This window comes from Telopea speciosissima, chromosome 9 (genome assembly GCF_018873765.1).
Source record: "Telopea speciosissima isolate NSW1024214 ecotype Mountain lineage chromosome 9, Tspe_v1, whole genome shotgun sequence".
Taxonomy (NCBI): Eukaryota; Viridiplantae; Streptophyta; class Magnoliopsida; order Proteales; family Proteaceae; genus Telopea; species Telopea speciosissima.
The window spans coordinates 11274583-11297477 of record NC_057924.1 but is presented as its reverse complement, the minus strand read 5'-3'; the positions used below and the strand labels follow the sequence as shown (position 1 = coordinate 11297477).

The 22895-nt window shown below is 40.2% G+C and overlaps 1 protein-coding gene across 2 annotated transcripts in view; it reads left to right on the top strand.

Annotated features, from left to right (window-relative positions):
• Positions 1-22895, top strand: part of LOC122641155 (secretory carrier-associated membrane protein 2-like) — a 47677-nt gene that overhangs the window by 10883 nt on the left and 13899 nt on the right. For both annotated transcript variants that reach the window (XM_043834490.1, XM_043834489.1), the window contains 4 exons: positions 15607-15723; positions 15826-15888; positions 20982-21015; positions 21135-21257. In XM_043834490.1, the coding sequence (XP_043690425.1) occupies positions 15607-15723; positions 15826-15888; positions 20982-21015; positions 21135-21257 (337 nt within the window). The remainder of the gene's footprint in view (positions 1-15606; positions 15724-15825; positions 15889-20981; positions 21016-21134; positions 21258-22895) is intronic.

Here is a 22895-nt window from a genome sequence, read left to right as displayed (position 1 = left end):
TTATTTGTATAAGGCCAGGGGCCCCTGTGTAATTAGTTATTCTTTTTCAATATAAGGAAGTTTGTCTCTAGTTTGAGAAAAGAGAGATTAAACACAACCGTATGTGCTCTTCTCTTTCCCTCTCTTTTTCTTCTTCTCCTTCCTCTCTAAAACTGAACAGAAACACCAAAACGAAACGAGTTTTTGAACCATGGTCACCACACCATTATAGATATTTTTAACTATGTCTCTATATTTACATGAAACATTTTTCTTTTCTAACACTTGCCAAATTAACTTTCTAGGGACTCTAGCAAAAGCTTTTTCTAAGTCAGTAAAGACCATATGGAGATCTTTCTTGCGTTCTTTAAATTTTTCCATTAGTCTTTTAAGCAAATAAATAGCTTTTGTGGTTGATCTTCTTGGTATAAAACCAAATTGGTTATCCGAAATAGTTTATTATCTCAAGTGGTTTTCAATTACTCTCCTTCATAACTTCAGAGTATGGCTCATTTGTTTTCCTCTGTAGTGAAGACGACAACAACAACAACAACACATCCTTATCCCAACTAAATGGGGTTGGCTACATGGATCCTTGCCCTCCACTCAGCTCTATTCAAGGTCATACTTGATACAAGGCTTATGCTATGTATGTCTTTCCTCACCACTTCTCCTAAGGTCATTTTAGGTTTGCCCTGACTCTTTTAATTCCTTTAATCTAAATCAAATCACTCATCTGTACTAGAGCATCCAAAGGCCTCTGTTGGACATGGCCATGCTTCCTCAAATGACTTTCTTGTAGCTTATCATGTATCGGAGCTACTCCCAAATTAGCTCTAATATGATCATTCCTTTATCCTTCTTAGTTTTGCCACCCTTCCATCTCAGCATCATGTTTCTAAATCTCGGTTTTGCAAGAAATCGAGATGAAACCTTAATATGATGCCACTTTGTACCTGGTTTTGACCAGGTTTCAACATGTTTTGGCCATATTTCGGTAATTTCATAAGTTTCGACCTGAACCACCTATATAAATTCACTTATCCTTATAGAAACTTGACGAAACCTGGGAGTTTCGACCTGATTTAAGAAATCTTGGATTCGTTTGGCGAATCTAAGATTGTTTAAATCTGATTTATATTGAAGGAGTTATGTTCCGGTCAAACTTTATTTGGTGTGCGCGAATGTTGTCAAAATCTCTCTTGATGAAAATATTTTTTTAGATATCTAAACAAAAGATAAGTTTCCCACTCTTTTGGTTTTTAGTCATGTTTTATTATAATATAATAAAATTTAGAAAATTTTAGGACTAAGAAAAATCGCAACATTAGAAGTTGAAAATTTTCACCTACCGCTGAAAATCCAGTTTTTGTTCTTGAACTGGGGGTTGACTTTTTATCCTTTTGGAATTTGATTTTCTAACTATTTTTATTGGATTCAAATGGGAGGTATTTGCTTATTTATGAATAGTATCTTAAGTATTTCATTTACTTAAATGATATTTGGTATAAATTTGGGATATTCTGGTTCGATACCATTTCCAAGAACAGTATGCACTATCAAACTTGGGTCAAAACCACAAGTTCCATTTTGAGTGTTCTTTGTACGAAACTAATGCATGGATTGGTTTCAAAATGTCAAAAGTAGGCAGCACAGTAAAAATCATGGCAAAAAAAACAACTTCTGGGCCTCGAAACCAAGGTTTCGAGTTGGCCTAAAGAAAGTACCAAGTTTTGACCGAAATATGGTTGAAACCTGGCATATCTCAGTTTTGGGGCTAGCCGAAACCAGCCTCGTAACTGATACTTAGAACCTTTCTCAACATTCTCATCTCTGTTATACTGAGTTTATCTATATGATGCTTCTTAACTGCCCAACATTCCGCATCATACATCATAGCCGGTCGTATGATTGCCCTATAAAAATTTCCTTTTAAGTTTTAAAGGAATCATAAATGAGAAGATGGAGATGAATAGGAAGATAACTGAAGCTTAACACCACGAAGAATGGAGGAGCTCTTCTTGTCTCAAGCTGCGCCATCTCCCTGATGTAGACTTGTTGATATCGAGGCTTGGGATAGGTGACTTTAGCTAGAAAATGAATATGTGGAATGGTAAAAAACAACAGTTCAGAATGGGCTGCATTTTTAGCTGTGTTCCAAAGATTTGAGAACAGAATGTTTACTAAACGGTGTTTTTGACAATCCATAATGTGTTCTTGATTCAGAATGCATACCATACACAGCCTCAATACTGGCTATTATTATTATATATAAATAAGACTAAGGCATATCCAGTTGCTCCTTATACTTCTGGGTCTGAGCTCTTGACTAATACAAGTTATTATGGGAAAGTTATACCATAGTACTAAACTACTAACGATGTATTAGCTTTTGGGTAATTTTGATTTAATAGACTTCGACTCTAGTTTCTATTTTCTTAATTTGGGAATAGAGTCAAATACTAATGGGAGTTACTAAAATTGTAACTGGACTTAGTAGTTTCCTACTTTCTTTTTGTCTTATGGCAGTTTGGGATTCTCTCCAATTATCCTTTCTATTTTTTGAGTTTTCAAATCTTGTTAGCAGAACCAACTCAACCAAGAGGGTTACAAAAATGGTTGTTAGGAATGTGATGCTGTCACTTACTCAGCTGAACAGTGTTTGGGAAGGTGTTGGGATCTTGGTGACTTAGAGGTAGGCCTGTAAACGGATCGGATTCGGCTTGGATACGGACAGATGTGATCGGATCCGGATATTCCCTGGCCGAATACGGATACCTTTAAACAGATTCGGATGCGGATTGAATTCGACTTTTGACCATCCGTTTACATCTCTGTCTTGTGTAACCTTGACCTTCCTCCCCCAGGCGGATACTATTCACTCTCAATCCATATCTCTTAGATCATGATTCTCTTTTCCTCATATTCTAGAACCTGTTGAATTTTCAAAAACCCTCAAGATCATTATTTACTTAATTTTTTATTATTAAGTATTCGGATTTTTTTTTCCGGACGGATTTTTATCGGAGTATTCGGATTTTTTTCCGGATGTCTCTAAACGAATAAGGATGTCCCTAAACGGATACGGATGCGGATCGAATTCGGATTTTCGGTTATCCATTTACAGCCCTACTTAGAGGCTGCCTGAACCTGTTTTAGTGTTGTATCATGTGACATTTCTTAAAAAGCCTTTAATATTTTGTTTTATGAGTCTTGTATTAATCTATTGAATATTCTATGTCCAATTGTTGAGCTTTTCCTCTATGGATTCATGCATTCTCATTGATCCTGAACTTTGTCCCTAATATTGTTGGGTACTAGCCTTGAAGCTGTCAGCATTTTTATGGGATGGGCTTGTTTTTATTTTCGTAACATCAGTGGAATAATGGTGTAAAAGTGCATGTTTGCAGCTGTTTCACCAACATATAATGCTGCAGGACGGAATCAAAAACTGCATTTAGGATAGTTTGCTGTAGGTATAGAGTAAAGAGATAAGTGAAAAGAAGAAGAAGAAGAAGGTAGAGAAGAAAGAAGAAGATCATCTTAGCTTCACACCATCTTTGAGTCACTCCATTTTGGCTTCACACCATCTTGAATTGCATAAGATCACTCATGCTTTCATTCCTTCCTTCCTTGCTTGCTTCCATCTCCATATACAGTCTGTTTAAACCCCAAAAAGAAAAAAAAAAACTAATAACTACTTTTCCAGCAATAAGGGTAATTTACACATACCACCCCTGAGGTTTGATGAAAGTATGATTTTACCCCCCAGTTTGGAAAATTCTGCGTACCCCCCTGAGGTTTACAAACATTAACAAATACACCCATTCCGTCAGTTCATGACTAACAGTGTTAAAAACATAAGATGAAATGACAAAATTGCCCTTGCAAGGAAAACAAAAAAGAAAAAACCTGCAACTCATATTCCCCAAATCAATTGGGGAAAATGAGTTGCAGGCTATTTCATGAGCAACTCGATTGATGTTGGAATCTGAGAAAATGCTAGAGCATGATATCACACTGTGCCTTGTAGATATCTAATTGAGAGAGTCTCATTGACAATGACCCTTTTGTTTCTGTTGTAATTCAAAACTTGAAAATTTCCTGTTAGTTTAGCAGAGTAGTAATATCGTAGGGTCCGATACAGGAGAGAATGAACAATTCCCATTAGTAGTTGCAGGATTCATTCAAGGTGAATCCTAGGTGATGAAGATGGCACCATGGTACTGAAATCCCATATTCCTCTGTCTTGCAATTGGATTAAGAAGAAGGCCGGCATTGTTTTGGTTCCGCCGGGACGGGTACAGTAACATAAGTTCCATTCCATTTCCCTATATTTCTTAGCTGCGAGGTAGTGAAAAACTATACTCAATTCCCATTGCAAGTTCAAGCAATATTTTTGAACCAAGGAATTCAAATTTGGGTGGGAAAGGAGTAAGAACCACAATGATACAGCAGTACATGACTCAATGGTGAGGAAGAACACGGCAAGAATGAACAAATTCACTTTCTTCATTTCCTTTCCATCTTTTGCTTTCCATTTGTTTGGTGAGGGAGAATACAGAAAGAACGAATTCACAAAAAATGAACCTCAAAGATGGAAGCGACGGCAGTCGCCCCCTTGGCAAGGTTGGAAGTCATGCTTCCAGCCTCAGCAATGACCTTGCCTGTGCTCACCAATATGAAAAATGTCTTGAACACATCCCCTGAAGATATCTGCCCCTGCCTCAACAAGTTTACCCCCAAACCAGAAGTCCAGTGCCCACGACATGAATGTCAAGCACTGTGCAGAACCCATCCCTATCCCTGCAAACCGAGCCTTCTTCCTCCCTTCTTTCCTTGGTTCTTCCTGAGCTTCCTCGAACAGCTGAAGCACTTTCCCCACACTCCCAAAAGAAGTCACAATCCTGTGATTGTAAACTGCTTCCACAGCAATCTGGGTACTCTGGTTCTGTGCCTTAATGAAATTCAAAGTTATACTCGATAACAGAACTTTTCTCGTATAAAAACAGAGGATCGTCAATGGTTGAACAGCAATCATAACCAATGCGAGCTTCCATGCCACAATTAAGCCCATCACCATTGCAACCGCGACTGCCGATGTGGTCTGAACCAGAAGAGACAACCTGTCTACAACCAGGGACTTCACCAATGGATGCTTCGTTGTTCAGCCTGGAGCACAGAGCTCCACTCGAGTTTTCCTCTTCGTTGAACCATCCCCCTTCCAATGTCAAGATCTTCTCCGATTGAGTTGCTCATGAAATAGCCTGCAACTCATCTTCCCCAATTGATTTGGGGAAGATGAGTTGCAGGTTTTTTTTTTGTTTTCCTTGCAAGGGCAATTTTGTCATTTCATCTCATGTTTTTAACATTGTTAGTCATGAACTGACGGAATGGGTGTATTTGTTAACATTTGTAAACCTCAGGGGGGTACGCAGAATTTTCCAAAATTGGGGGGTAAAATCATACTTTCATCAAACCTCAGGGGTGGTATGTGTAAATTACCCCAGCAATAATTACTCCCTAAAAACTCCCTTACAACATTAGTACACAACAATTCTGGCCCCAAATAAAAATACAACAAAATAATAAAAAGAACTACACATAATGCTGGTTATTTATCCATAATGAAGTGACTTGTGGCTGCATAAATCCTTGAGTGATGTCCTCATCAAATAGTTTCTGAAGGAAATATAATTCGAGAGACTTCACAGAGTAGTTGCTGAAGGTAATATAATTCGAGAAAACTTCACGAAAAAATTAAGTCACACAACCTAGCTGGAGTTGCAAAGAGAGAATGGCAACAGCTAAAGGTTTCTCTGTTAGGTGCCGTGTAATATTATGGAGAACTATGACATTATCTCACTTTTCGAGGCCTATATATCTTTAGTAATGGCTTTTGCTCCGTGTAACCATGGTTGGTTCACTGAGACCGTCACCATAACAAATTTGCCATTCTTCGCATGTGTAAGGAGGGGCAGTAATGGTCCTTGTCGTACAATACTGTCAGATTACAACGATGGCCCCTTTGTCTTATTTGGTCCACATCAGATCTTGAGGGGCACTAAAAGGTGGTTTCAAGATATCTGTAACCATGTCCATCTGGTTGCATGGAGATAAACATTAAAATATCCTTCTTTATTGTATGGTGTGATACAAGATGAGCCTGCATGTAATGGACTGACAGGTATTATGAAGTAGTTTAGGGCCTTAGCTTTGGCTGTTGGTGCAGGAGTCATGTCATCTAGCAATTTGGTTTTTTATTTTTTATTTTTTTATGGGTTACTTGTTAGAGTTGATAGTAAATATGTATCAAGGGTAGTTTAGGAACTAGACTTCTAACTAGTTCCCTTATTATGTATTTTTAACTTTTTATGTCTTTTTACCTTTTACCTCCCTAGGGAGGTGATTGTAATACTTTTAGTAATTCTATTTGAGCAATATAGGTGTGTTGGAGAAGTCTCTCTAAGACACACAACTTTCAACCGTAACTCTCTCTTCTTCCCTCTCTTGTCTCCTTCTTCTCTAACATCTTCCTTCCTTCCCCATTGTTTCCCTAATCTGAAACTCAACTTGGTATCAGAGCAGGTTGGTTTGAGAGTCGTATTTGGTTGCTCTTCCCTATTCTTTTCTTCTCTTTGGAATCCTAGGATTCAAAGGGTTTCAAAGAGAAGCTACCAATGTAAAGAATCTGTGGTATAGAAGTATGAAATAGGTTGGAAATAACCTACTCAGCTGTTTGGAGGTGTTCTTTGAGCTTGGTTGAAGCTATTATGAAGTTTTGAAGCCATTCCATCACCTGCAACTATTACCGCCAGCTTCAAGTTTGAGCCCCTAGTTCTCTCTCTCTCGGCCTTGGTTTCAGCCTTGGAATGGCTCCATAGAATCGCCCAAAGGTGCTCTTTTCATCCCATCTGGCCTTGGTTTCAATCTTCCACTACTACTTGAGCAGTACTCTTTTTCGTGGAATCTCTGTTTCTGCCCAGGTAATATCGGGACTGCAATTTCTCTGCTCCTCTTGTTTCTGGACTGCTATGTATTGCTGCCTTTGCTGAGAAATGTTTAACAGCAGCCTGTGTGACGGCCTTGAGATTGTTTCAGATATGTTATTTCTTGGTGAATGCTAGGGTGAAGCCCCTTTTTCCTGTTTTTTCCTTTACTTGAGCCTCTACAGGCTGCCGTTACTTGTTGGCTCTGTTTTATCAGACCTGTTTGGAAGTTTTTATTTATTTGGGTAGAGTGTGTACTCCCCACTTGAACAATGGGTGATTATGAGATTTCGGGACCTGGTATAGCTGAATCACAGCCTGTCCCTTCTCCTCAATTTGCCTATGAAAGCACACAGTTTCAACTTTCCTTTGTGAAACTTGATGAGACAAATTACTTGGACTGGTCACATTCCGTGGAGCTTTCCCTTAGGAGCAAAGGGAAGCTTGGGTACATCACAGGTGCTATCAAGCCTCCAGAGCCGAATGCACCTACTTATGAGAAATGGGAGACTGAGAATTCTACAGTCATGACATGGTTGATCTTCTCCATGAAGCCCGAGATTGGGAGAAGATTTATAAGAAAGGAGATCGCCAAGGCCATCCGGGATAGTGTCTCTCGGCCTATGACAGAGTGGGTGACTCGCCAAAGTGTATCGCCTACACCAAAAGATTCATTCCATGAGGCAAGGGGACAGAACTATCTCTGAGTACTATAATGCCTTACTTAGTCTTTTGGAAGAATATGACCACTACCGGGACCTCCATTTGACTAACCCGGCGGATGAAGCGAAGGTGTATCAGACCTTTGAAAGGGAGCGGGTGTTCACTTTACTTGGTGGTCTGAACCCAGACTATGAACCCATCCGGCTCCAACTCTTAGGCCGATCTCCTCTTCCATCTCTTAGTGAGGTCTGTAGTTACCTACAGAGTGAGGAGACTCGGCGTGTCACTATGGACTCCACATCAGCATCATCTCATGACAAGTCAGCTCTCAATTCCAGTTCTTTTCGAGACACCCGTGGGGGTAGCAGAGGTCAAGGGCCCAATCGTGAGGCAGCCAGTATAGTAGAGACAATTGGTGCCAGTGGAGTTGGGAGAGAGGTTTAAATGTGATCACTGTGGGAGAACTGGGCACACCAAGGATAGGTGTTGGTCACTTCATGGTCGCCCTCCTAGCACACGTAGTCGTGGTGGTCATAGAGGGGGAGCTCGAGCTCACTCCGTGACGACTGAGGCAGATGCTCCACAGGATGATCCTATCTTGGTTGACACAGTCCGTCGGATTATATCCCAGTTGAGCACATCTCCTGCATCTACCGTGGCCAGCTCATCTTCGTCCTCGGCCTTGCGAGTCTCCGCTACGACGTCTTATCGCAGCCAGTCTTGGGTCATTGACTCGTGCCACGACCACATGATGGTATGTCCTCTAATTATGATTCCTATACCATTTGCTCTGGTAAGGATAAAGTCGGGATAGCTGATGGATCCCTTTCCTCGATATCTGGTAAAGGTAGTATCCCTGTTACCTCCTCTATTTCCCTTACCTCAGTTCTTCATGTTCCTAACCTTGCTGTTAACCTTTTATCTATAAGTCACTTGACTAAATCCCTCAACTAGTGTGTCACCTTTTTTCCTTCTTACTGTCTCTTTCAGGATTTGGTGACGAAGAGGATTATTGGTAGCGGACGTGAGGAGAAAGGCCTTTACCTTTTTTATCTTGGTGTACCCACCGTTCAGTCCTATGTGTGTGGACGTGATGACAGTAGTTCAATGGAGTCTGTTATGTTATGGCATCGACGTCTAGGCCATCCATCTTTTGTTGTAATGAGGAAACATTTACCTCACTTATTTTCTTCTGTTGCATCTTCCCATGTTTTTTAATGTGAACCATGTATGTTGGCCAAACATTGTTGCTCCTCTTATCCATATCATGGTAATAGAAGTGCTGCTCCTTTCCATATTATACATACTGATGTTTGGGGACCTTCTCCCACTACTTCTTTATTTGGCTTTCGTTACTTTGTCTCTTTTGTTGATGATTTTTCTCCTGCTACTTGGACTGTTCTTCTGAAAAATAAGAGTGATGTTTGTGAGGCATTTCAGAATTTTTATCAAATGATCCTTACTCAGTTTGATACCCGTATCAAAGTTGTCCGGTCTGATACAGGGGGAGAATATATGTTTAGTGGTCTCCAAGCTTTCTTTACTAAGAATGGCATTCTCCATCAGTTAGCTTGTGTTGATACACCCCAACAAAATGGGGTTGCTGAGAGGAAAAATCGCCATTTATTGGAGGTCACATGTAGTCTCTTGTTTGGTATGCATGTTTCCAAGACTTTTTGGTCGGCTGCTCGTCTCACTGCTTCTTTCCTCATCAATCGCATGCCAACCAAACTTCTTGGTTTCAAATCTCCCTTAGACATCTTATCTCCATAGGTTTCTACTTTCTCTCTTCCTCCTAAAATCTTTGGCTGTGTTTGTTATGTGCATGTTAACAAATCACATCGCACAAAACTTGATCCCAAAGCCCTCAAGTGTCTTTTTGTTGGCTACTCTTCTACTTCTAAAGGTTACCGGTGCTACCATCCTTCTTCTTGCCGGTGCTTCACCTCCAAAGATGTCACCTTCCTTGAATCTGTTCCTTTTTTTGCCCCATCTCAGCATCCTCTTCAGGGGGAGAATTGTGGGAATGAATAGGCTGCTGATTCTCTCCATTACCCACTACGTATCTCTCCCTTTATGCTTGACATTGGGAAGTCTGTGAATCTGGATGATGTGCATATTGATTCGGTGGTTGACAGAACTGCCAGTGGTCCTAGTAAGGAGAAAGATTACCACATTACATACAGAAAAGGTGAAGGCTTGCATAATGAAAGAACGAAGACCTACCAAGAGTCCTCTTTGGATCCATATCCACAACCTGAGATCCACTCTTCTCACTCAGGTGATCTCCCTTCTCCTTCTTTATGTGATTTAGACCTCCCTATTGCTGTTCGCAAAGGGAAAAGAGCTTGTACTAATACTGTAGCCCAGTTTGTTTCCTATGATGCTCTTTCTCCTACAGGTCTTGCCTTTGTTACTGCCCTCTCTGCTGCTTCTACTCCCAAAAATGTTATTGATGCTATGTTTGACTCAAAGTAGAGACAAGCTATGTCTGAGGAAATGATGGCACTTGAGAAGAATGGTACTTGGCAACTGGTGGATCTTCCTAAGGGACATGTCCCTGTTGGATGCAGGTGGGTCTACACAATCAAGTACAAATCTAATGGGAGTGTTGAGAGATACAAAGCAAGGTTGGTGGCTAAGGGATACAATCAAGTCTATGGAATTGACTATCAGGAGACATTTGCTCCGGTTGCCAAACACAACTCAATTAGAGTTCTTTTGTCATTGGCTGCCAATAAAGAATGGCCATTATACCAGTTGGATGTGAAGAATGCCTTTCTCCATGGGGATTTGGAAGAGGAAGTGTACATGCAAACTCCTCCAGGCTTCAAAATGCCATCAGCTGAAGGGAAGGTGTGTCTCCTCAAGAAGGCATTATATGGTCTCAAACAGTCACCAAAGGCATGGTTTGAGCACTTTCGGTAGGCCATTCTGAAGAATGGATATTCCCAGAGCCAAGCTGATCATACTCTCTTTACTAAGAGGGGCCATGGTACCATTACAACCCTTATTGTTTATGTTGATGATATTGTGGTCACAGGAGATGATATAGTTGAGATAGATAACCTGAAGAGTTACTTGGCACGACAGTTTGAAATTAAAGACTTGGGTCCCTTGAAGTATTTATCAGGCATTGAAGTATTAAGGAGCAAGAAAGGAATTAATATATGTCAACAAAAGTTTGTTCTTGACTTGTTGACCGAGACAGGAATGTTGGGCTGCAAACCAGCCAATTCTCCTATTGAGCAAAATCATAAACTAGGAGAAGATTGTGGTCCTTCTCTAGTTGATGCGGGAAAGTACCAAAGGCTAGTGGGGAAGCTTATCTATCTTGCCATGACACGCCCAGATATCTCCTATGCAGTGGGAGTAGTGAGCCAATTCATGCACGCTCCCAAGAGTGGCCACTTGGATGTCGTGTACCGTATTCTTAGATATTTGAAGTCTTCTCCAGGGAAAGGATTGTTGTATGCCAGACACAACCACTTGAAAGTGGAAGGTTTCACAGATGCTGATTGGGCTGGCTCCATTACAGACAGGAGATCCACTTCCGGTTATTGCACCTTTGTAGGGGTAATTTGGTTACATGGAGAAGCAAAAAACAGCATGTTGTAGCTAGATCCAGCGCAGAGGCAGAATTTAGAGCTATGGCCTATGGAGTATGTGAACTTATATGGTTGAGAAGACTTGTTCGGAGGCTGGGATTTGACACTGAAGGTCCTATGAGACTCTCTTGTGATATGAAGGCAGCCATCGATGTGCCCACAATCTGTTCAACATGACCGAACCAAGCACATAGAGGTTGATAGACACTTCATCAAGGAGAAGATAGACTCGGCTGCATTTGTACTCCCTTTGTGAAGGCTGGTGATCGGTTGCGGATATCCTCACCAAAGCTCTTGGCTCTCCTCAGTTAAATGTCCTTCTAAGCAAGCTGGGATTGCATGATATATATTCTCCAGCTTGAGGGGGAGTGTTAGAGTTGATAGTAAATATGTATCAGGGGTAGTTCAGGAACTAGACTTCTAACTAGTTCCCTTATTATGTATTTTTAACTTTTTATGTCTTTTTACCTTTTACCTCCCTAGGGAGGTGATTGTAATACTTTGAGTAATTCTATTTGAGCAATATAGGTGTGTTGGAGAAGTCTCTCTAATACACACAACTTTCAACCGTAACTCTCTTTTCTTCCCTCTCTTGTCTCCTTCTTCTCTAACATCTTCCTTCCTTCTCCATTGTTTCCCTAATCTGAACCTCAACTTTACTATCTAGACTATAGGCATAAAAAATCAATGCTAAGGTTTTTGAGGGAACAAGGTTGTCATTTGACAAATACTTAGGGTACAAAAATTTAGAAAAAGACAAAATAATCACAAGTAAACAAACAAAGAAATACATGTCTCACCTTCTACACAACAGGAGAGCTGAGAGGAGAGAGAGAAAAGAGGGTCCTCCACCATGTTTGACCCCTTTGGCAGGTCAGACCACCGGTTCCTCCCCCTCCTAACCCCGTCCCCTCCTCCTAGCCACTCCTTCACCCTCTCCCTTGCCATCGGCGCTAAGGCCTAGAACTCTTTATTTAGTCTTGCTCCTATCTCTGCTAGGGAGGGCCACCTCCACTCTCTCCACTTTGTCTCACTTTTCCTTGTTGGAGTCAAAATTGTTGGTCTCTACACTACAGGGCTGCTTGATTCTGAAATCTCTAAATGGAAGAACTGCTCGTGTTGAAATTATTTATCCACCTGTATCCCCCTTTGGATAGGCCGCCGTGTTAGAGCTCCTGTTTGATATACATATTGTTTCCTCCCTTTCCTATAAGGTTGGTCTTTTAGAGGAAGCGGTTCCAACATGGTATCAGAGCAGGCAGGGGTCACGGTATCGAATCCCCCTGGGAGTGGGCAGGTGTTGAAATTATTTATCCACCTGTGTCCCCCTTTGGATGGTCCGCCATGTTAGAGCTCCTATTTGATATATATATTGTTTCCTCCCTTTCCTACAAGGTCGGCCTTTTAGAGGAAACGGTTCCAACATGGTATCAGAGCAGGCAGGGGTCACGGTATCGAATCCCCTTGGGAGCGGGTAGGTGTTGAAGTTATTTATCCACCCATGTCCCCCTTTGGATAGTCCGCCATGTTAGAGCTCCTGTTTGATATACATATTGTTTCCTCCCTTTCCTACAAGGTCGGCCTTTTAGAGGAAGCGGTTCCAACAACTTGGTAGGCCACCTCATAGGGAGTATACCTCCTGTCAATATAGTGAAGCTGTCCCTAACCAAGCAATGGAGAAATCAAGGGACCCTGGATACCTACCTCTAAGACAATGGAGTTTTCATATCAAATTTTCTGAAGTAGAAGATAAGCTGAAAGCCCTTGGGGAAGGACCTTGGCAAGTGGGGAAAACCCCCATCTTCCTATGCCAATGGGACCAATATCTGCAACTCAACAATGTATCTGCACTCCATCCCGATGTGGATCATGCTTCCAGGCCTTCCTCTCCATTTTTGGTTTGAGAAGGGGCTTAGCATCAATGGGTCCGTTGTCGGCAAACCCCTATATGATAAGAGAACTGAAATGATGGATAGACTAGCATTTGCACGGATCTGTGTTCAGGTCTCTGCCGATGCTTTCCCTCCAACCCCAGTTACCGTTGTGGAAGACGAAGGTTTCTCCTTCCAATACCATTTTGAAAGGCTTCCTCCCCAGTGCCTTATTTGCAAGGTTTTTGGCCATCTTATTCAGGCTTGCACTCTCAAGCCCCCTGCTATTGTTGTGCGCAAAGATCCCTCTCTTGCTTCTGAGGCGAAAGGTCCTGGCTCCTCAATCTACCTGCCTCCTTCCCTGTAGCCTCTGGTTCCCATGGCCTCAGCTGTGGCCGGAGAAGTAGGCACCATCAGCACCATCGCAAGGAGATTTCGGCTTCTGGTTCTCCCCGAGGTCATGAAATCAATCTTCCCTCCAGACCATCAATCCTCCACACTTCTACCACTGGACGAAACCGCTTTGACGCACTTCAGTCCTTTGGTCCCAACAATGAAGGCGCCACCAGCTCTGACCAAACCCATCTTAATGGTAGACTTCCGCTTGTTGGTTTTGACTTGTTGCCCTCATCTGCCTGCTACCCCTGGCATTGACCTGTCGCCCTCACTTGCCCCCTTTACGGCATCGGCTTCTGTTGTTAACCCTCAACTCTCTCCTTTGTCTCTTGATCGTGCGTTCCCCTCTCCCCATACCCTCCCCCTCCTTTTACCTCTTGCGCCTTTAGTGGGGGGCGGGGGGCCACCCCTCAACTCCACCTGCCTCCCATGTTGGGCTCTTCCTTTCTACCCCCCTCGACCTGTGTTGTCCCAACCCTTCAGCTCCAACCCCCATCCCCTTGGGCCCTACCACCCACGGTCCTACCCCCTCACCGAAACCCCCCATGCTTCTGGCCCATCCCATGTTTCTACCCTTATTGGGCCTTACTCCTTGAGCGGCCCACTCCACCCTCCCTCCCCAATCCCAGCCAAGCTCCAATGCATCCCCCTCCTATGCCCCCCTCCTTTGTTGTTGAGCTTCTCTCCCTCCCTTTGCTTAACCCCTCATCTCATCCAGTCCCCCTATTGTCCCCCTACTGCCGGTGCAACATTAGCTCCCCCCTTATCCCAAGAAGCCCCCTGGAGTACTCCGTGCCCAGTTGTGAGAAGCTACTGCCTCTAACTAGGGATATCTGCGACCACGTCCTCTGCCAGCACAACTAGTTGCGATTTGTGGGTTCCTCTGTTTTGCAGGTTTTTGTGATCTCTTTTTGTGGATTTGTTCTAGTTTGTGCACTTCTTTTGGTCGGGGTTTCTGCCCTTTTGTGTTTGGCTATCTTTGGTATGTTGGTTTGTCGGGGTCCTTCCCCTTTTCTTCTTCAGTCCCCCGTGCTCCTTTGTATAGGTGGGGTCTTGGAATTCGTTGATTCCTTTTCTCCTCTCTTTGGTAATGGTTTTATACACCCAAAAAAAAAAAAAAAAAAAAGAACAAAGGCCTAATGATGTGGATAAAGCTCACTATACCCAAGGGTTAAAGTCCACTACTGCAACAACTATCGTTGTAGGGACAGACCAATCTCCAGGTACTGGGAGTGGTAATTGAATTTTATTCATCAAATCTTGCTAGTTATTTTATCTGTACCATAAAATAATTAGGTTTGAAAATATAATAGTATTTATAAATTAAAAACCCTAAAATCCAGTCAAACCTTAATTAGGACTCAAAGGCCTAACTGCCAAGTAAACTGAAACTCTTAGTGTTACTACAAATGAGTAAGAATATTCTCTAAATTACTTCCCTTGAAGCAATTTTGATTTCTATTATTTTTAAGAATATTCTCTAAATTACTTCCCTTGAGGCAATTATGACTTATTATTTACCTAAAATCAACTGAAGTCCAAACCTAATAAATTTATAAAATTACTTGGTTCATTACAATTGTGTGTTTGGAGTTAAAACCCCTGTCAACTCATCGATCTTTCTACATGAGAAAAATTACAATAATGCTTTCCTTCCCTTCCATTGTTTGGGATAGACAAAATTCTTATACATAAATTGAAATGCTTGTAAGGACCAAGGAATTCCAGCAAGGGTGACGAGTCTGATAATACACTCAAAATTTTACTTTTGTTTGTGACTCTGAATATCTGATCAAGTCTACAAAGTATTTGAGCATAGATGAAATAGTTTACAACTTTATGTTTCACTAGTAATCCATACGCAATTTCATGGGCATTTTTGTAAGTTAAATATAGTACTGTATTTACTGCTGTATTGTCATAGCATAATGTCATTTGAAAAGTCTGGTTGTCTTTGTTTGAGACGTTTATTTCCCTTTTTTACTTCTTTATGCGATCATCACCGATCTGAAATGTTCTTCTGTTTTATGACGCCCTGGCTTCCTTATGGTCTGCGGATGCTCTAGTTCTGAAATATTATTATCTTGCTGTGATTCCCAGAATCCTGGAAGTGTTCCTCCTGCCACAAACTCAAGGCTTTCACCTCTTCCTCCTGAGCCTGCAGATTTCAACTATGACCGTGGAGCAACAATTGATATTCCTCTTGATACAGCAAAGGTGGGTGTTAATTCTCAACTGTAAAGTTAGTCCATTTTTCTTACTTCTTATGTTTTCTCTGAGTTTTAGGATCTCGGTTTTTTTTAATTTTTTTTTATGTAGGATTTAAAAAAGAAGGAAAAGGAGCTTCAAGCCAAGGAGGCTGAATTAAAGAAGAGAGAACAGGTACATGCCAGTACTATTGCATTGAATAAATTTTTCACATTCTGGTAGAACAATCTGTCCCCCTTTTGTTGAACATATCTTGCTAAGAGATTCAACTTTTCATCCAAATTGGAATTACCCCTAGTTTTGGTATTTCTGTAATGAAATTATGTGTTAGGTTTGTTTATCACATATGAGGGTCATATCCACTTTTTCAAGGATCAGTAAATACTTATCCAGATCGCCCAATGTGGAGTGCTGGATAGCACAATCCATCTTATTACCATGGAATCAAAACTCGGTCGAAACCTGTCGAAACCACCGAGACAACTCAGTTTCAACAGGTTTCGAGACGAGTTGGACCTAAACTTTGAAAAATCCATTAATTCGACAGGTTTCGACGGTTTCGTACTGGTTTTAGAGCGAAACCAGATGGTTTCGGTCGAAACCAGTGCAAAACCTGTCAAAACCAAGGCTATGCTTCTGTGGAGCTCAACGCTTCTCGAATCCAAGCAAATGGGTTCTCGACCTCGACCCTTCCCATGGCTCCAACCCTTTGAGAATTCGATTCGGAAAGTAAACAACAGTACAACACTGTTGCCTTGTTTTCTCGAAAGCAATACAAACAAGAGCATCAAAAACAAAAATATCACGAAAGACGTCGCAAGCGATGTGACAAACGAGCTCAAATCCATATCTCCTTAGTCCCTTCTTCCCACAATCCCACCTCTTCCTCTGCTGCTTCTCCAACTTTCTATTTCTTGTTTGCTCTTTAATGGGGTTAGTTAAAGTGAAACCAGAGAATGAACAGTTGCAGCGCTAAAAACCACGAAAACTAGCCGTTGATTGGCCCATTGAAAGCAAGAGAGAGAAGAAGAAGAAGAATAGCCGTTGTGGAGGATTTATGATACTTTTATTTTCTGAAAAAAACTAAAAAATCCATTCTGGATTCGTTTTGATTTATTTTAACGTTAAAATAATGTTAAGCATGTCTGTGACTTGGGGCCTGTGGTTGAGCTGGGAAAGTGGAAGATAGCGCATTTAAAGGGAGAAGAAAGTGATTATGGAGTCTGAAATGACCAAGTTACCCTTTATCTGTAATTGTCTTTTTTGACTGAACAGACGAAACTTGTATTCGCCGCTTTATTGGTAATCAACAATCCAAGTTTAATGACACAAATACTCTTATAATGCAGTAGTAAACTGGGGTCAATAACCACAAGTACTATTTTCAGTGATTTTTTTGTCAATGTAATTCATGGATTGTGTTTAAAATGTGAAAAATAGGCAACCTGCAAAAAACCAGGTCTAAAAAACCTTGTTTTACAGTCGAAACCTTGGTTTCCCCATCAATGGGAAAAAATCCCTGGTTTCGACCGAGATATGGTCGAAACCGAGACGAACTCAATTTCTGGCTGATCGAAACCTTGTCGAAACCCGAGTTTTAGAACCTTGCTTATTACACTGTTTTAATTGAGTCCCTTCAATAGCAATCCTTTGCTCGCTGGATTCAGTGATCTCAATATATCTGGATCTGTTTTACCTGAAAACAAGCCAGGGTTTGATGCTGACCTCTAAATACTTGGTCATGTCATTTGCTTATCCAATTTAAAGTGTTATAGTATTTGCATGTTAGATGAAGTTCACTGATGGGTTTCTAAAAGTGTAAAGGTTTAGGATCAGATACACAATAATAAACCAGAACTGCGGTAAAGAATTAATGACCAGAACCAAAGAAAATCAGTAAACCAAGATCTGATTATCAGACGTACTTCAGAATCAATGGATTACACTATTATATTAGGGAATAGACTAACAGAAATGGAAAGCAATCCAACAGTCAGATTCCAGGTTACAGACGAATCTCACTTGAAGAGAACTCTCTAAAACTGAGAAACGATAACAGTGATGGTGGATAACTTCAGAACAGTATGTAAGTGTCAGTGGATGATGAAAAAGAAGTAAAAGAAGTCAGAACTAATATAAATAAACAATCAGCAAAAACTAGACCTCAAAATCAAAGATCAAACTTTAAGTTCAGGAATTTGAATAAGAATAGGACTCTGTTGAATCATTGTCAAGATCTAATTTTGAAAACTGAGATCAACAGAACATCAAATGTGATTTCTGAACATGTATTCTGATCTGGAAAACTCAATTCAAAACTCAGGAATTCAAAGAGTTGTAGTTGCAGAAGGAACTCATAAAACAGATCAAAGATTGGATTTTGAAAATAAAGAACTGAAGTTAAGAAATGCAATTGCAGAATATAAGACAAGATCTGAAATCCCAATGAGAATGAAATAAAATTATAAAATTTAGTCCACTAACATGCTCAGGAAATTAAGGTTAAGAACTAACCTGTTTGCATAAACGGAAGAATGAAGAAGATATGACTAAGCATCCCACCTAGCCTCATTTGGAATCCCACCAGCCACTATTGGTATCCCACCTTCAATTGATTACTTCATCTCAGAGAATATGAAAGCAAAACTATGCTTTATTCAACTTAAAAAACATGGGGAGGCTCTGAGGCCTTATATATTTAAGTAGAAACTGAAAACAGAATTACAATAGGAAAAAAGAAGTAAAAGCAATGTAGGAAACATTCTTCTATTGGTGTTTCACCTCAGTAAAACTCTATCTTAACTAAATAGGTAGAATAGGTGTATCACAAGATTAAAACATATCCAAAGTAAGGGGAAGGAGTTCTATTTAACCAAGACTATCCAACCTTTACAAGCAATAAAATAAATTAAAACAGAACACTTAACTGAGCCCCACGATCTGGAGAAGACCTCGTTCAGTCTTGAACCAGAAAATGTCCCAAAACAGAATCCATGAATGAGTTAACTCAGAATGCAAGGCTGAGTTACTGAGTCAGGGGTTTTCCTCCTTCTTTGGTGGTTTTTAGAGTACCTTCCTTGGTGCTGATCTGCATCATTGACTTTTTTTATTTTCAAAAGAACAAGAAAAGATTAAAAAACAAAAGGGCGTAATCAGTGCATGAGGCTCCCGCCACTACGTGGTCTGGGGAGGGTCATAATGTACGCAGCCTTACCCCTGCTTTCGCAGAGAGGCTGTTTCCAGACTTGAACCTACCTTTATTAGTTGGAATGAGGATTTTCTGAGTTCAGTATAATAGGAATTTACCATGTATCACTGTAACTTGCATGTGTAAACATTTATCCTCGACATCTTTATGGTTCCCTCCTCCTCTCCCTCCCCCCCACCCCCAAAAAAGAAAAAAGAAAAAAATTTGTTTTAATCATTATTTATTTCATTGCATAAAAAATCTATAGGCTGCTACTGCAAAGATTATATATGAAGTTTGACCCCTTGAGGGCTGCAATCCTAAGTTGCCCATCTACTAATCGAAGCTGAATCCCCTTCCACCATCAAGTCAGTATTGACTGTAAATCATAAACAGACAGCCTTTGAACAAGACTTAGTTCAGCTGTGAGCTGTATTCAAATCTGCCCTGCCAATTGGATCAGAGAGGATAATGCTACAACTGCTTATCCCAAAAGCTCGAGCTGTTAAGTAAGGGCTGCAGCAATGTAACCATCGGTTTTCCAGGGTTGGAATATGGAATGAAATTGAGTTTGAGTTAGTTCTTTATGGTGGTCTGTGTTTCTGGGCAACACTTGAAGCTCTACATAGTCCATCTAACTTCGATCCTTCTTCTTTCTCTCTCCAATTCGGGGAATAAGATTCCTCCACAAGGCGATTCAAACACTAGGAGCTCAGGTCCAAAAGTCCCTTTCAGAATTCAGGGTTTTGATTATCCTTCTGTATCTACCAATACTAACCGATACATATCTTATTTTTAAGGTACTGATATGATACCCTAAAAAAGGTATTCGTACATGTAAGAAACCTCATCCTTTATATACTTTTTTTTCCTTTTTATACATGATATATTTTACATATTACTTATTTATAGTGTTTTATGCTTGCATAGTTGCATATATCCTAAGCATTTCCATGTGTTTCTTGACCATTTTCTCACATATATAGCATATCTTGCATCTCTTCGATACAATATTATATGTCTCTTAAAATCACTCTTCCAATACGATACCTGATACTGATACTTTGAATGTCGGTTCTACCGCCAAATCTAGTTTAGAAACTCAATACTCCTTATTCAGTCAGTGATTTGGCTTACTAGTTGTTGTTGATGAGAGTATTATGAAGTAAGAACCTACCTCTGAAACCTCACTTCCATTGGAGATCGTATGAGCAAGATTTCTTCATCGAAGTAGAAAGTTTGCTATAGTGAGGTACTGAGGTTGAAGAAAATCCCTTGCGATAGATATTAAAACTCGTTATTTCCTTCTTCCAAAAATGCCCTTCTTTCTTTCTCTTATCCCTTCCCTCTTTATCTTCCTAACTAGACCTTAAAAACTCTGGTTAATTACAGAACTGCCATCAGCTTCGTTGTTTCAGTTGTTTAACACTTGGGTGGGCCCATAAACAATCCGAACCAGGGTTTTCGATCCCTGGATTGCATCGTGGGATCTCGGAAACTACAAATGTACAGTACCATATTGAGCTCGGCATGTGTGGTTCTTATGATTAGCACCTATTTAATAATTGATTTCCCTTCCTGTAACACATAAAATCTCAAACTTATGAAATATCTATAGCCCCTTAGTCATTAAGGTTCTTTCATGAGCTTATATATAATCAAATATCAGGGCAGTGATGGTTTAGACTTTAGAATAATCTAAATCTTGGGTTCAATGAGAATTTTGCAGCAGTAATCTGTATTTAAATTATTCATATGTATTCATAAATGTTCGAGATTCATGATGCATTTGACAATTGACTTGATGATTTCTCTGTAAAAAAATTTGATAATCTGCTGCATGTTGGCTATTATATGGGATAGATGTTTTGCACTTTTGCTGCTGATGTTCACATTTAGAAACCATCCTGTGAAGTATTACACATGTATGTTTTCATTTCATTTTCTTTATCATCAATCATCTGTTCCATCAATTTTATGGATAGTTAAAATCTAAGTTTGTTTGTAACTTCTCTTGCTCGTCTTTGGTTAATGTAATTCATCCTTTCAACTTCTAATCAGCCTTCTTGATGCTTTATAGGAACTGAAAAGGAGGGAAGATGCTGCAGATCGAGGTACTAACATTTCTGTTATATAATCATACTACTTATATGTTGGTGCCATTCCTTATGTACTACAGAGCTACGTTAATCTGTGTAATCTTTTATATTGACTAAACTGTTTTGTTTGGCAGCTGGTATTGTCTTAGAGGAGAAAAATTGGCCTCCATTTTTCCCCATTATTCACCATGATATAGCAAATGAAATACCAATCCACCTGCAAAGGCTGCAGTATGTTGCATTCATGACATGGTTAGGTGTGTAAGCTCTATTGTATTTCATGGTTCTTGTGTTACTAGAATTATGGCTTAAACGATGGAGAGATACTTGTATGCAATAGTTTGTTTTTATGATGTACGGATTACTGTTATATTGGTGTGGTTGTTTTCCAATTTATTTGGTTGTACAACGAAAATCAGCAAGATATTTGAATTGAAAAGTAGCTCCACAATATCTTGTTGTGATACTGTCCAAAACCCTCAGGTTTTCTGAATATCTGCCACGTGGCAGGTGGATGGACCCAATATTTTTGGGCAGGTAGACCCCAAGGTCCCTGCTCACATGTCAAATTTCATCCCAAACGGAGTTTTCCAAGTGGCAAAATAGAGCTTTGAAAAATTCTCGGTGGTTGGAGAGTCCAAAATAGCGGTTGGAGCATAGTTGTCACGGCGTCTAGGCCACCCAAGGCATTGGAGAGGATCCATAATCAAGGTGACCAAGGCGTCCAAGGCGACGCCTTGACAACTATGGGTTGGAGTACCATAGGTGTGCACAAATATACATGGGGATGCATGCCAATACATGAGAGGGTATTTGATTGAATTTGCATTTGAAATTCTGCCATGTGGCTAATCTAGACCGTGTTCTTACTATGCTACATCTTCTGTCTGCGTGGAAGAACAATCATTAGGGTCGCATGGGAAGCCCTTTCTAGGGGGCAGCTTAAAAGCACTTTTGCCTTTATATAATGGTTCATGAGACATGGTTATACATATATATTATTTTGATCAGATGTAATTGTTCTTCTCTCCCCCCCCCCCTCCTTGGGTTTGTTCTAGTCTTCTAGTCATGTTTGTTGCATCAAATTGTTGACTTGAATTTTTGGAATCTGTAAAACTGCATGCCCATATTGTAGGCTTGTAGCTTAGGAAATGTAATTTCATACATCATTAGTAGAAATTTAGGCGTTGTTGCACTATTACAGTGATGAAGCTATGCCAATAATGTGCACTATATTTGTGGATTAGAAGCTTTCAAATTCGACCAGTTATTTGGGTAAATATCTTACAGCTGAATTATGAAATGTTCTATATTTAGAAATAATTTTTACAATGGCTAGAACAATTAAAAGTTCTTCCAAATTTAGATTATGTGCCATAGAAACAAAATGAGTCTACATGAAAGGTTATAGAATTCGATAATTACATTAGCAATGGTTTTCATTCCATTGTTGGTACTGTACAAACACCCATCAATAGAATCTTTTTGGCAGATAGGGACCTCTTAGAAAAAGAGGTAAGCCCTTTGGAAGAAGTTATAAACTGTTTTATGAAGCAGTTGGAGGCGAGAAAGAAAACAAAATACTTTTTCTAAGAGATCTTTTCTGAACTCAGGTTTTTGAGAGTACTATGGTGATGGTAGTTCTCTCACTCACTTGAACCCTGCCTTCAGTTCCTTTTCTCTAAGATCCTTTTATACTGATATTTTTAGAACCTTTCTTGCTTTTCTGCTGTGGGTGGTCTTTCTCTTCTGTCAGTTGTGTGTGTGTGTGTGTGGGTGGGAGTGGGAAGTTGATCACATTTCACCATGAGGTTGTCGTCTTAAATTGTTAATGTTACTTCTAAGATGTTTTTTGTTAATTGTCTTTATGTGATCCCTTAATTGTTTTGTGTTTA